Source organism: Myxocyprinus asiaticus, chromosome 14, assembly GCF_019703515.2.
Source record: "Myxocyprinus asiaticus isolate MX2 ecotype Aquarium Trade chromosome 14, UBuf_Myxa_2, whole genome shotgun sequence".
NCBI lineage: Eukaryota > Metazoa > Chordata > Actinopteri > Cypriniformes > Catostomidae > Myxocyprinus > Myxocyprinus asiaticus.
The window spans coordinates 44450322-44466488 of record NC_059357.1 but is presented as its reverse complement, the minus strand read 5'-3'; the positions used below and the strand labels follow the sequence as shown (position 1 = coordinate 44466488).

At 36.4% G+C, this 16167-nt stretch overlaps 1 protein-coding gene across 1 annotated transcript in view; it reads left to right on the top strand.

The window, feature by feature from the left end:
• The window catches only part of LOC127452310 (von Willebrand factor A domain-containing protein 3A-like), a 48767-nt gene extending 33880 nt beyond the window's left edge, over positions 1-14887 (top strand). The window contains exons 19-30 of the mRNA XM_051717696.1: positions 20-175; positions 1027-1105; positions 1494-1598; positions 8456-8556; positions 8685-8837; positions 9133-9241; positions 9514-9658; positions 11870-12014; positions 12393-12544; positions 13971-14088; positions 14302-14399; positions 14475-14887. Of these exons, the coding sequence (XP_051573656.1) occupies positions 20-175; positions 1027-1105; positions 1494-1598; positions 8456-8556; positions 8685-8837; positions 9133-9241; positions 9514-9658; positions 11870-12014; positions 12393-12544; positions 13971-14088; positions 14302-14399; positions 14475-14508 (1395 nt within the window). The 3' untranslated portion in view covers positions 14509-14887. The remainder of the gene's footprint in view (positions 1-19; positions 176-1026; positions 1106-1493; positions 1599-8455; positions 8557-8684; positions 8838-9132; positions 9242-9513; positions 9659-11869; positions 12015-12392; positions 12545-13970; positions 14089-14301; positions 14400-14474) is intronic.
• The last annotated feature ends 1280 nt before the right edge of the window (positions 14888-16167 follow it).

Here is a 16167-nt window from a genome sequence, read left to right as displayed (position 1 = left end):
CATCTACGTTCTGGTGCAGTGCTCTGACTTAGTGGACTCTCTGATTCAGAAGGGATCCAGCAGAAGTTCAGGAGAAAGTCTGTTTCAGGAGATGAGTACCTCAACCATCCAACCCCAGTCCCACAGAGCAAAACTGCCACCTCCAAGACCCACAGCACTCAGTCGCGCTAGACTGGTCAGATTATTCTTTTGAACGCAAACAGCTGTCAATCAAACGTGTTACTCTACACTGATATATTTTGTATTGTATGTTGTACTATATTGTACATGTCACACTACTTTATGTTGTACATCAATATGTAGAGCTTGTACTGTATTTACATAAGAAATTAAGCATACATGATAACTGTTCTGAAAAGAAATTTACACTGATCTAAGCTTACTGTAGTCTCAGCCTTAGATGACACACAGTCCCTTTACTAACTGTCTAATACAAATAAGAGTGCAACAATGTGGTTCTAGAAGTAAAATCATTTTCTCCATAGGGGATTTGATTTTTAACGATAACTTATAAACCTTTAAAAACAGACCTGCCATGAGCTCCGAAGTTGTTGATCGATTGTATATGCTTCTGTTAAAGCCACCAGTCTACGATATTTCAACTTCATTAAAAAAAAGTGTTTAATTACAGAATTCCTGGAGAAGAACTACACTACCCATGATCCTTATGAGAAATGATCCACCAGTCAGAGAATTGTGGCAAACAAAGCACACCAAAAGAGCTCTGCAGCAACCGCCCACTCCCATGACACAATATGAATTACTGTGAATGATGCTCATTCAAGTTTATTGTTTTGTTCTCAGATAAGCCTACCCCTAAACAGCACCTAAAAGTAAAACAAACTGTGATTGATCGCTTTACATGTCAGTCAGATGGCTCTTCTTGTTTAAGTGGGCGGTTCTTAGCCAGAATAAGCTGCATTAAGAAACTTTGGTGTCTCTAGAAATGCACTTCAGCTTTAAGGAATCTTAAAATTGGTGTCATCTAAATGAATCCTTTTTCATCATGATGTATTATATGAACAGGTAAGCAAGCAGAAGAACAGGTCTGCAGAGAGCAGACTGGCTTGGAGGCCGAGCAGCTCTAAAGCAGATATCCCACCAGGTGTGATGCCTTACAAACATCCAGTTTGTCCTTATTAGAGATCCATATACCAAGCACATCTTATTTCTGGGATCATGGCAGACCATCCAAGATGTTTTTTCTATATCATACTCTAAAAAGATATAGTGTGTCATATATTAAAGCTTTCTCTTTCTGGGAAATTGGCTTATATTTTTTCCTTGTTGATGTCATGTATGATTATCGTTTGCATTAGATTGTACTAGATAAAGCATCTCATTTGATCTACGTCAGCTTCAGAAAGCCTGTCAGTTTCTATATCTGTCTCAGTCAAAAGCCTCCTCAAATAGGCTACGGAATGCTGGGTTATTTATGTGACTCATGCTGCATTAAGGTTTTACAGAGTATTAATTTTTGTGGTCTTTTTTAGTCCAATCAGCTGATATCAACAGACCAGCATGTTCATCAAAGTCTGCTGATCAGAGGAGAACCAAAGCATCAGAGTCTGTCTTCTACATGGAAGATGGCTACTTAGGTTAGTGGCATCCTCCCTTTTAAGAATTGCTACTCCTGCAGTGGTGGAAAAAGTACTCAATTTCTACACTTAAAGGAATAGTTCACCCAAAAATGAAAATTCTCTCATCATTTACTCACCCTCATGCCATCCCAGATGTGTATGACTTTATTCTGCTGAACACAAATTAAGATTTTTAGAAGAATATCTCAGCTCTTTTGGTCCATACAGTGCAAATGAATGGCTACCAAAATGTTGATGCTCCAAAAAGCACATAAAGACACCATAAAAGTAATCCATATGATTCCAGTGTTTTAATCCATATCTTTAGAAGTGATTTGAAAGGTGTGGGTGAGAAACAGATCAGTATTATTAATATCAATAAGTCAGATCATTAAGTCAATTTTTGCTTGAAATTCTTCTCCCTGCCCAGTAGGGGGCATATGCATGAAGAATGTGAATCACCATAAACAACAGAAGAAGATTGTGAAAGTGAAAGTTAAAGTGGAGATTGACTGAGCAGGGAGTAGAATTTATTGTAAAAATTGATTAAAATATTGATCTGTTTCTCACCCACACCTATTATATCACTTCTGAAGACATGGAATAAACCACTAGAGTCATATGGCTTACTTTTATGCTGTCTTTATGTGCTTTCTGGAGCATCAAAATTTTGGCACCAAATAATTTGCATTGTACTGATCTACAGAGCTGAAATATTCTTCTAAAAATCTTAATTTGTGTTCTGATGAATAAAGTCATACACATCTGGGATTGCATGAGGGTGAGTAAATGATGAGAGAATTTTCATTTTTGGGTGAACTATCCCTTTAAGTAAAAGTACAGATAGCACACAAATGTATTACTTAAGTAAAAGTAATCCATTAAAACACTACTTAAGTAAAAGTAAAAGGTACAGTGTTTTAACACTTAAGTATCAAAAAGTAAAAGTACTACAAATTCGAATCCGTTCATCTTATAAAATGCGACCCATTCATGTTGTTATTTTTAAAGCCATATTTGTGATATTGGATACAATAAATATTAACTTTTATAGTTAATATTTTCCCTTCAATTTTCAAATGCTTGTTTTACTTTAGTTTAGTTTTATTTATTAGTATTTATTTATTTGATTTGATTTTTTCTAGGAAAAAAAAGCTTATCTAGGGACCTGAGATGCAAATTAGCATGTGCTATAATCTGTACGTACAATGCATCCCCCTTATTTCTTTTTTTTTTTTTTTTTTTTTTTTTTTTTGCTGAATCTCTGTTCTTGTACTGTCCCTATACAAATAAATCAGTAATACAAAATAAATCAATAGTTCAGTATACGATAATTAAAGCTGAGATGCAGGTGGATTAAGATAGACCTTTTATTCCAGAAATAAGCTATAGTTCATGGAAATAAACATGAACAGAATATAATGAATTTAAACAATTATATCAATAATGTTATAATGTATAAATTCAACATATTTACTTATTCTGTTCCTGAGCAGTTTTGAATTGAAGCTACCCTTTTAAAAATAGTTACTACACTACAAGCTATTAAAAAAGGGCCTAACTACATGGAAGTATTATCTTTATTATAAAATATAATTATCAGTATTAAACAGCATTTGAAAAGTTACCAGTGTGTAAATCCTGTAAATGTAAACACATTCCTGTCAATAAATTAATCGAAAACAGTGGTGAACAGCAGCGTTTGACTAAATATTCAGCAACAAATAAGAAGTGACATAATGCGTAGGGTAATCTGTGTGAAACTCAAATAAATCGTCCTTTAATACGGTTCATGTACATGAGTCCTCTGATCAAACCGATTCACTGAAATGAATCAAACTTCAAAATGTTTCATATGTGAGGGATATTTAGGAAAGCTTCATATACATTAACCGTCCAAACGAACCATTGAGTTGATACGGCACCCAGTTTTCCATTTATCATCATCGATGAATAAAGCAAAATCATGTGGTAAAAAAACGTACTGTAATCATCCACAGCATCTGAGAAAAGCGCTGAGTGTCTGTGTCTGTCAATCAAACACACTGTGCTCTGTTTATCAGCTGCTCTCTGCTCTCTTTTTGCAAATAATTAAACAAACTTTTTTTAATCGAGGTCATGAGTAACGAGAGGGTCTGTATCAAAGTAAAAAGTATTTGTTTGGCTAAAAAATGTAGTGAAGTTTAAACTAAAATTGCAACAAACTTAAATACTCAAGAAAGTAACATTTTTGAAAAAAGCTACTTAAGTACAGTAATGAAGTATTTGTACTTCGTTACTTTACACCACTGTAATCGTGTTACAACAGTTCTGGTCCTTGAATCTGATTGCTAATATACACAGTCCAATAGCACTGGGACGCTTCACTATTTGTATCACTTTGCTACTCCGTTAGGGGTGTGTAAAAATATTGATTTTCCGATGCATCGCAATCTTCATTTGAACGATATCAATATAAATTCTTAAATCTTTTACTCTGTGCGCAGCCCTCCACTACAGTGAGAGGAAATCACTCGCATTTGCAACCAAATTTCATGCTATGTGACTAAAAATGTATATATTTGGCAATTCGTGGTCGCTATAATGTGGTTCGCTCTCGGTGGGGCGCGTGGTGAGTTGTGCATGGATGCCGCGGAGAATAGCGTGAAGCCTCCACACGCGCTTTAACGCGCTCAAGAAGTCAAGTGATAAGATGCGCAGGTTGACGGTCTCAGATATGGAGGCAACTGAGATTTGTCCTCCGCCACCCGGATTGAGGCGAGTCACTACACCACCACGAGGACTTAGAGCGCATTGGGAATTCCAAATTGGGGAGAAAAGGGGAGAAAAGAAAATCAGGCATAGCACAGATGAGATAAAGCCATTCGAGTCACTCTCGTTAACATGCGCTTATGTTTACAGAAATCCTATGAAGGCTGCAGTATACCGAGTGTCCTCCTTTAAACAAGTCTTGTTTAAACGAGACGGCCTTCGTAGGACAAACGGAAACAGAACTTATCATGGTTGCTATGACAGCAAGCCACTCTTTAACAAGTGCGAGCGCTTTGAGTGAGAAGGGAACAAAGTCCCTTTGGATGGGAATGCATGAGGTACATTTTAGGAGAGATATAATGATATAGAGAGAAAAGAAAATAGATTTTACAGGTGTACTTTTAGTCTAAAATAATGTATTTTAATTATATATTACTATAATTATACATATTATATACTCTGCACCCATCTACTGTACTTCAACTTGGAAATTAACATTACTTGCATCTGAACGTCATATTTTCAGGCAAATTTGCGTAATGTTTTTAGACAAATGATGTTCATTTCCGTTGAAGCAAAGAATTGTGGGTTGTGAGTGCCCACGAAGGATACACCTCATGCATCCTCTGAATTCCCGTGAAAGAAGTTCACATTCGAAGGCTGCATTCAAAGTGTCCTACTCGCTTTTCTGAAACAAGACAGCCCCGATGACGTATGCGGCCGACAAATGTGACCTCCGGAGGACGCAGCCTTCCAAACGAGACACAGCCATTGACTGCATTTATACGATAGCCTATGTTGACGTTAGCTAGCTAGCCAGCTTTATCAATAGCTGTTAGCTAAATTTGGTGGATGATGACAGCAGCTGTTTATAAAATAGACAGTACATTATAAATATGTTGACACAATTCAGTATTGATGTGATATATAAATTTGATATCTCGATGCGCTATTGTTTTATAATAATAGAATGTATATATTTTCTGTATATCCAAGTTACGTTACACTAATGAATGGAGCTTTTTGCATTATCTTGAACATTGTCTAGCATTCATTTCATGTGTTATTGTAGTTTTGCTAAAATTACACAGATCAATCCTTATGGCACTATATTTCACATGCTTTGCAGTTATGTAAGCTTACCTGTCCAATAAGAAGAATGCCAATTCAGTTCACTCTAGTTTTCAACGCCAATTCAGCCGATGTTCACTCTAGTTTTCACTCGACCACGATCATGTTCCCGCTTAGCCAGATGGGATTCAGTAGATAAATGTTTTTTTGTTTTGTTTTTTTGGCTTACTTGGAGTTTGTGTAGGAGTCAGTGTTGTGCTGGGAGCCGGACGTTTGCTGGATTCCATCTCTAAGATAACGTTACCTAGTGTTGCAGACTGTCTGTTGATGCTGTTGAATAGCGGAAGAGAAGCTACTGTCACATCCTTGGAATTTTCCCGGCAAAAGCGACCCGCTCCCTTCGTATGAAAATCAGTCTACAGGCTTTAATAGGCAACCTAGGAAGTCCGGGAAGGGCTCATTTTTTAAGTTGCGTTACAAGCCGTTCACACATTGCCAAAAAATGTTTTTTGTTGCATTTTTATTTATTGCCACATGAAACATAAACAGAATATGGGAAATGGCATGTCATTACTTACAGCAGATGATCCTGAATTAAAACCAGACCCAAAACAGCGTAACAAGGTGCAGAGATGTTCAAATAATCCACACAGAGTGACATGAGCTTGTCTTTCACTCACACAGACACGTTGTGTATGCGCACACACACTGTCACTTGTGGCTGTCCGAGTCTCTGCTTCAATGAAAGACGCTTGCAGGCAGTCAGAGATTCTCAGCCGCAAGCAAATAAAACAACAAATTATTGGCCAAAATTATATTTTGATTTTCCCTGGCCAATAATATTTCGTACGCAGATATATCATGCATCCCTAATATGTTTGAAAAAAAAATGGACATTATAACTAAAATATACCCATCTGAATCGATATCGAATTGGAATCGAATCGGGAAATCTATATCGACACCCAGCCCTATTCTCCGTGTTCGTAGCTTTCCAGATAGTGGTAGGGATTTTGATTTATCATCATTTTGATATCATTCACTGCTTCGTTCAGTATCAATTTATGGATATTGCATATTTACTCCATTAGGTGGTGACAAATAAGCATTTTTTTGTTTTGTTTTGAGTCATTTAATCATTGACTCAACTGATTTGTTATAAGACGTAAAACAATGGAAGTGAACGAGAATGATTTGTTCACTTAAAAAATGTAATTTTGATTAAATTTCATTTCATTTACTGATTCGTTCATTGACCATTTCCGGAGACAGCATATTTACTCCAGTAGGTGGCGACAAATGAGCGTCTTTATATGATGAGTGAGTAATTCAACCATTTGCTCAACCTGATGTTCTAAAAAAAGATTCATTTACCACCGAAACAATGGAAGCGAACGTGAACGATTAGTTTGCTTAAAATAAAAGATTTGATTTGATTCATCATCATTTTGATTGAATTTTCTGCAAATTGCATATTTACTCTAGTAGCTGGCGACAAATGTGCATCTTTTATGTTATGAGTGAGTCGTTTAATCATTGACTCAAGTGATTTGTTAAAAGACACAGCTGTTCACCACCAAAGCAATGGAAGTGAATGGCAACAAGTTGTTTGATTTGATTCATATTCATTTTGATTTAATTCAATGATTCATTCAGTGACCATTTCTGGAGATTGCATATGTACTTGAGTAGGTTGCGACAAATGAGTTTCTTATGTTTTGACTGAATCATTCAACAATGACTCAACTGATTCCTTTAAAAACTGAGTCGTTCAGCATCAAAACAATGGAAGGGAACGAGAACAATTTGTTCATGCCAAAATGTACAAGCCTAAAACTAAACAAACTACAGCTAACAAGTTAGCTAAAAACTACAACTAAACAAACTAGCCTCAGCTGAGTTAAAGCCATGCTGATATACGAATCAACAGCACTCTTGCTTGTGTGATATTGCTTAATTATTTTGCTATCCTAACAGTGCATGATTGTATGGTTAGCTGCTATTTATTATTTGCATTTAGCATTTTCTGTGGCCCTATAAGAACATATAAATTTCTGCCTCATGTTGTAGGGATGTCCCGATACCACGCTCATGTACTGGTACTTGTGCTTGTAAAAATGGTCCGATACCAAAAACCGATACCATCTGATGTACAAATGTCATTACGTAAACATTCAGTGCACAAATTAAAATCACATCATGTCTTAGTGAGATTATTTTACAGCAAAAGCTGCAATTTAATGAGATAAATATGTAGTTTGCATGAGCGGCGCGCTGCAAATGTGAGCACTTGTGAATGTGTGGAGACAGTGTTGTGCGACACCAGCTGCACATGCCTTTTAATCCACCTCGGCTCATATAGGGAACACTGTCATGCGCATCGAGCACTCTGTTTGAAGCAGATGACAGTGAACAGAATGCAAATGCATGTTGCAGCACGAGGCACAAACAGTACATACTTATTTAATTAAATAGCAGCCTTTGTGGTTTAATAATCACTTTGAGTCATGTAGCGACCAGCTTTTCCGGAGGGTGAAGCTCATCATGACGTCATAACAACAAAGAAACACTTCAAAATAAAAGCTTTGCCAAAATAAAAGCTCAATTTAAATTAAAAAAAGTATGACAGAAATTTGATATTCACTGTTATATTACTACTACTACTAATAAGTCAATAGTAATTGTATTATATTTAAGCAATATCTCACATCTGTGACGCTCTGTTATGCAGCACTTTATTTGATAAAATACAACTCCAGTGTATTTTAGATTGTGCTGTGAGGTTCTGAATAAAAGCACTTCATTTGATAAAAATAATACAAAATAATGTTGAAAATTAATTGTTATACTTTCATTTGATAAAATATTGTAATTAATTTTTAATGAAACTGTTGATATGCCATTCAGAAAAACAAAAAAAAAAACAGGTATTGGATCTGGATCGGCGAGTACCACAAAAAAGTAGCAGTACTCATACTCAGTATCAAAAAAATGGTATTGGGACATCCTTATCATATTGAGATATATATTGTTTGTTGTATTGTTCTATCTAGGTGTTGTCTTCACGAAATATCCCAAACCAAAGAGTGTGCGTAAGTTGATAAATACAGTCGTTAAACTGCCGAAACATGAGGACATCTGTTCAACTAAACAGGTACTGCACTGCATTATCTGTCCCTCTCAGAAAACACATATTTGACCAAACCAACATACTATTGTTCTATTAGGGGTAGGGTTTTTTTCAAATCTTTACATGTTATTTCCTCTTTTGCATTCTTTAAGTGGCTGAGAAGGTTTGGTTTGAAGAATCTGAAGTTGGACCTTCATAAACTGCTGTCTGGACCCGAATGCTCCCATCACAACACACTAGTGCCATCTGTCCACAAGAGAGTGTCTGCTAAATACTGTGCCATATTCCCCAGTGTCCACATCAATGTAAGTACAGTGCTGTATTACACTAGTCATACTGAAAATATATAAGGGGTTGGTGTGTGTGTTGTTGCAAATCATTTAGCTAAAATATATATATATAGTAATGTGATTCTATGAGACCATGTTGCCTTAAACAATACTTTTTGTGCTTTTTGGAGCTTGACAGCCATGGTAATTACTGTATGATCTGTCATTGTATGGAAAAGAGCTGCTTGAAAATTCTTCAAAATTTTTTCAAAGTAAGAAAAAGAGATACATTTCATTTTGGGTTAACATTCCCTTCAATGTTTAATCATAGGGGACTGTGAAACACTTGCATGTGACTCCTGGTGAGTTGAAGCAGTACCTGAATCAGACTGAGAAACTGATGCAGCGCTACAGCCAGAGGATGGAGTGGTTACTGACAGGTAAAATAGACATCACAACCCCTTCTTGGAAATAACTCCAAAGGATGACTCTCGTTGTGTACTTGTCCCCATAGTTTCAATGAGAATAGTGAGTGTGATGAATCATTTACTCACCCTCTTGTCGCTCCTTATCACTTTCTTTCCTATGTTGAACAAAACAAGGTACATTTTTGAAGAATATCCTGGACACTCTTTTCCATGTAATGAAGGTTAATGGTGACCAGAGGCTGTCAAGCTCCATTATGTTTTCTGAGTTATGACTTTCCATGCAGGCAGCAGACATATGTTTGGCTCAGTGCTGGAGAAAGCAGTCTGTATTCTGTTGGATGTGTCTGGATCTATGACCGCCTATCTTCCTGAACTCCAGACAGGACTGGCTTCACTGATCTGGGACCAGCTGCATGCCAACAACGTCAGGTACATTCTTTTGACTCTAGAGGGCGATATATAGTTAAAAATATACTTGTGTTTCTTCAACTTCAGGCACTTCCATGTCCCAGAGGCTGATTATTATTACAACTTTTTTCTTTTTTTATAGAAGGTCTCATTAAAACTGAATTGTAAACTGTTTAACACACCTTCATCATTTATTTTGCAAATGCCTTTTATTTGTAGATTTTACTGTTTTAGCATTGTCCCAGACCCAGACTTTCAATATTAAACTAGGACAATCCATTGTAAAAATGCTAATTATTACATGTTAAAACAATGATCATCTAAACAAAGAGTGAATAAACATAACATATTTTAATATTTATTGTGTTTTTTCAAATATTACGACAATTTCGCCCCTAATAAACTTTTTTCAAAAGTTATTGTATTTTTTAATAGGCTTGGGATCGATAATCTGAAGATTTTCCTGATGATTTTCCCAATGATTAACGATTTATATAATCATTTAAATTGGGCTGCTCAATGCAAAATAGTCTCTCTTTTAAACATATTTCTCAACATAACTTTGGTAAAGTGTGAAGGGTAAAATTAGAAAATTTCCATGAAGGTACACACACATACGACACACCTACAACTCCCACCTACGAATCCGGATGATGCTCAAAAATCTGCATCGCCACAGAGTGCAACTCCCATAGTTTTCCATTTAATTCGACACAAATCATTATCAAAGGACAAAGATTATTTACTCTAGCCATCACTGGATGATTTATTGTGAACATGTGTCTTTCATAGAGCCTACATGATGTATTTTCAGTTACAAGTATGTCGTTTTGTGGTTTGACAGTAATGACTAAGTTCAGGCATTAAACTCTGAATGGTGCAAGCTGATAGGTTCTTTGAACTTGTTATCTGTTAGCCAGTCAGCTCGCTCGCATGTGATATGTCAAGCCAGTCAGCTCACATGGTGTAAGCTGATAGGTCCTTTGAAGTGTAATCGGGTAACCAATCAACTTGCGTACTGTCTCATTGCCTTACATTAAAATTTTCCAATTTGCAAGTAAGCCGGTTTCACTGCAGCGCACTGCGATATCTTTCTCTGAAAATGCTACTTGCTTAGGTGGTTGCTGGGGCTTTTTCTTCAATCAGCTTGCACAGTTAGGTCTGCTTTTGGCCATGACACATAGAAGCGCATCTTTAACAAGGTACAATCTGGCTCACATCGCTATCTTTGTGGTTTGACAGCTTGAATGAAAGACCTATTTAAAGCTACATACAGAGAAATTGCAAAATAAATGTCGCCATTTCTAATTGTTCAGTTTGCGCAGTTACACCAGTTTCACTAACCGGCAAACTCTTGAAGAAGTACAAAAACCTTTGTAACTTTGGACTGCCATCTGCTGCGCTGCATCAGCTCGTCCTGTGTGTGTGTGATACCTCGACCAGCTTCAGTAAATGTTATATTGCCCCCTTGTGGTCTCCCAACGCTATTTCTCCACACTGTTAAACAGAGGCCAATTGAGTACATTAAAAAGCAAGCATATTAGGCTTCTAATTTAAATGTTGGCTAAATTTTGCCTCAAAAATATATAGATAAAATAACGTGCTGATCAATAATTGATATATCAACATTTTATGACATCCCTACATTATAACAAAGTTATATGAGACAAGTGATATTTAAGGAAAATTAAAAATAATTTAAGGTAAATAACACTTGTGAGCAGATCATTTTTATTTGGCGTCATTTCCAATTAAACAGTAATTTTGCCAAATTATGCAAAAAGTGCATATTATTTAACATATTATTTAATTGTGTGTATTTAGAACACATGATGTTAGCTATAAAATTAGCCTTAACAAGACAATGGAGACAACAGTGACATAAATCTCCTGTGATGCATGTACATATGCTGTTGGACATTGTTGTTAGACAAATAATACAAATAAGTAAATTTAAATAAAAACTAGTTAGAGTGTGAAAAATTTCTTTCTATGCATTAAGTGTACATTGCTGTGTCTGAAGTTGAAGAAGCACCCTAATACATATACTTTATATTTGGATTTTGTTCATTCAATGTCAGAGACATTTAAATAATTTTCTTCCTCATAATTTATTTTCACAATGCAAATAGTTGCGAACATGCATACATCATTTAATAGACTCATTTTTACCTTTTTCTCTCATTATACACCCTACAATTTCATTCTCTCCTTTTGCTGGAACTTGATCAGGTTTAATGTGTTGGTGTTCTCTGAAGAGGTGAGGATGTGGCAGACAGCACTGGTTCAGTCCAGTGAGGAGCTGTGTATGGATGCAGTTCAGTGGTTGAATCAGCTCAGCACACATGGAGGTTCATCCACTCTACAAGCACTGCAGGTACCAACACTAACTAATGAGGAAGAATGAGTCACTGCTTAAAACAAAAGTACACTTTATCACAATCTTTTTAAATAATACCTATAATATAAAATATTTTACACATTTTTATGGTAGCTCAACTGATAGATCGTTGTATTTGTGATGCAAAGGACCGGTGTAGGAGGTTCTAGAAGGTTTTTTTTTTTAATGAAAAAATGTATGTTTATGTTTATTAATGTATATTTATTTGGGCATCAAAATACAAGGGAAAGAAAGCATATAGTTAAGTATGTTGTATAAATGCCTGAATGATGCATACCATACATTAAAAAGCAATATATTCAAGCTTTGTGTTTTACTTGTGCACATTAGTGTAAAATGCTTATATTTCTTCAGGCAGGTTGTAGTTTTGAAGATGCTGAGGGTCTGTATCTGATCAGTGATGGCAGGTCTGACTCCAGCCACAGTCTGATCCTGAGAGAAATAGACACACTGAGACAAGAGAAAGACTTCACCATTCACACCATCACACTCGACTGCCACGACAGGTGAACTGAATTCATGGTGGTATTTCCTGACTTGTGTCCAGTCTGCTAAGGTTTTGTTCACACTGCACCCAAGTCCAATTTCTTTTTCATATCCAATATTTTTATTTGCAAGTAATGAAATCCAATCAGTTTGTTCACACAGTGTAGTCAATATCCAGTATATTCATATTGATGTTAATACTAATAATATTCTTATATGTGGATGTTCAGTACTGTATCTATATCGGTTACCATCATGACTGGGATTGTTCAGCCAAAAATAAAAATTCTGTCATCATGCATTTACCCTCATGTTGCTCAAAGCCCATATGACTTTCTTTTTTTTTTCTTTTTTTTATTGAATATAACAGGAGATTTTAGGCAGAATGTTCGCAGTCACCATTAAATGACTAAGTTCAGGCATTAAACTCTGAATGGTGCAAGCTGATAGGTTCTTTGAACTTGTTATCTGTTAGCCAGTCAGCTCGCTCGCATGTGATATGTCAAGCCAGTCAGCTCACATGGTGTAAGCTGATAGGTCCTTTGAAGTGTAATCGGGTAACCAATTAACTTGCGTACTGTCTCATTGCCTTACATTAAAATTTTCCAATTTGCAAGTAAGCCGGTTTCACTGCAGCGCACTGCGATATCTTTCTCTGAAAATGCTACTTGCTCAGGTGGTTGCTGGGGCTTTTTCTTCAAACAGCTTGCACAGTTAGGTCTGCTTTTGGCCATGACACATAGAAGCGCATCTTTAACAAGGTACAGTCTGGCTCACATCGCTATCTTAGGTCATTAGCTTAAATAAGTCCACACCAAGCTAGTCTAAGTCATTACTTAAATAAGCTTCGGGCTTTCCAGGTTCAGGTACACATTATACGTCAGGTCACTAGCCGTTTAAGTCTTTTGGCTAAGCAGGCCCAGGCACACATATAAATTTAGTTTATTAGCATTATGCCATTCGGCCAAGTCGGCCAAGGCACACCTAGATAGCATGCACTCGGTGCACATGGCTCTTTGGAGCAGCAGAAGTACACAAGTCTTGGTGGTAGATCTGCTTGTTTGGAGTGATGTGTTTTGTTTTTTGTGTTATTCGTTTGTGCAGCTTCCCTGCTTTGTCCCATGTCATACATGATAGAATATACATTTTTGGGAGTTTTGACATTTTTCTTTAAGAGTCAACACAATGTCAAGACACAGTTAAAAAAAAAAAAAAAAACTTTGTCAAACATCCAGTTTTTATCGGTTTTTAAACCACATGCAAATGTGATTTGGATCGGGTTTGTAAAAAATCAGATTTTATGAATTTTTCTGCTATTCAGACTAGAAACAGATTTGAGTCGGAAATGGTAAAAAAAAAAAAAAAAAGATTTTTGCTGCCTGTGTGAACAAAGCCTATACGATTAATCCTACGTTTCCAAATTGGAGTTGTGTTTTTCTTTAACAGAGCAAGCAGTGAGTTTCTGAAGTGTCTGGCCCATAAAACGGGTGGTCGATTCCATCAGGCTCCCGACAGTACAGATACTGCTGTTGTCAGAAAACTCCTTTCAGATCTCTGCAGTGCAGTACGTACATGCTTACTTTTGGTGACTTTAACACTTTTTTATTAGAAGCTCAACTGCACCTGAAAGGGAAATAAACAACATTTCTTTAATATTATTGCATTGTTGGAAGATTCTTTTGAGCTAGCTTTTAGTTTTCAGAATGTTTTTGGGAACTCCGTTTCTGCATTGGCGTTGTTATGAAATGCACTGATGCTTGTGTGTCCACAATGAAAGGATCTAGTGCTTCCAACATTTGAGGGGGATGATATGAGGAGACTAGCAGAAGAGATTGAGAAGCTGAGATTCTTTCAGAAACAAGCCAAAACTTTCAGGTTTGTTGATGTGTAATGCTTGATGTTATAGAGGACTCTTTTCTTTATCTGATGACTTGTGTTTTGTTTTCATAGGGAAACTATTCTGGAGTGGAAGAATCTGGAGTGAACATAGACACTGATCTCCAACACTGTTCAAATAATTACACCTTTAGTCAAATCCAGACCTTTTATCCAGACCTGTGTTCACTGCTTATAATTGATTAACAGCAGTTTCACTGGGCCACAAACAATGGTTTGATATTTTTATGTTACCTTTTTTAAACAAAAATTGTTTTAATGTTTTGTGAATTGTACTGTTTCGGTTTAAATTGGGCTGAAAAGCCATTAAATTGCCTATAATATGTCTGAAATACAAACGTGTGGAAAATGGCTTTTTCCCCCTTCACACAGGATTTCTCATATTTCAAGGTATTATTCTGAAATGTATTTAATTTGATTTGATTTATTTGACAATAAAAAGTTAAATGAATCACAACTCAAATTGTCAAGGATAACACAATAAAGTGAAAAACTTATTTCTATTGTGGTCCTTGATATTACATAATATAGATCAGTGTCAATCAACAGCAGGTTCCCATTATGACAATTATATTAGATGTATTGTGACGACATGTCTCTGTAAAGAGGTCAAGCAGTCAGTGTGACAATATATCTTTATACATTTTCATTCAACTATCCATCTGTAAATTTTTATGTAAGCCCCAGTGTAATAATGTATACTAAAGGAATGTTCCGGGTTCATTTTCTTTAAAAAAAAAAAAAAAAGAAAGAAAAAATCTGGGTTTCAGTGAGGCACTTACAATATAGGTAGGAAGGAAGGAAGGATTAAAGTGCAGCACGAACCTCCCGAACCTCGTTTGGAAGGCTGCATCCTCCGGAGGTCGCATTAGTCGGCCGCATACGTCATCGAGGCTGTCTCGTTTAATTTTTTATTTATTTTATTGGGAATGCAAAAAAGGTTACCAATTGTATAAATGTAAGTGCATATACATAAAAGGCATTGACAATAGATAAAAAAATATGAAAAAGAAAGACAAAAAATGAAACGAGACAGCCTCGATGACGTATGCGGCCGACAAACGCGACCTCCGGAGGACGCAGCCTTCCAAACGAGACAGCCATTGGCTACTGCAGTGTGCTTCGGGTCTATTCGGTGTTTTATGGCAGCGCGCTCAGGTGAAGCGCAGGTGATTGACAGGTGCAGATACCAGAGACGAGCGGGATGACGCGCTGTCTGCACAACTGATGGAAAAAAACTCACAATTGACAAACAGGTAAAATTCTTTAGATCTTTGTGTTTAAAGTTATCAATTAATTAGGAGGCTACATGAAGGTGCATCGAAAAACAACAAAGGCATGGAAATTGAATGAAATAATTTATGACACATTCTGACTATCCTATACTGTAGGTAGCCTACAGTTATGAAAGTGAATGCAAAATGTATTTTGGTGTATTTGATGTTTTTAATAATACAGAAAAAATAAATATATTAGAAATATATATAGCATTCTGAGATAATATTCTTCTCACCACAATTGTACAGAGTGGTTATCTGAGTTACCGTAGACTTTGTCAGTTCGAACCAGTCTGGCCATTCTCTGTTGACCTCTCTCATCAACAAGGCGTTTCCATCCACAGAACTGCCGCTTACTGGATGTTTTTTTGTTTTTGGCACCATTCTGAGTAAATTCTAGAGACTGTTGTGTGTGAAAATCCCAGGAGATCAGCAGTTACAGAAATACTCAAACCAGCCCATCTGGCACC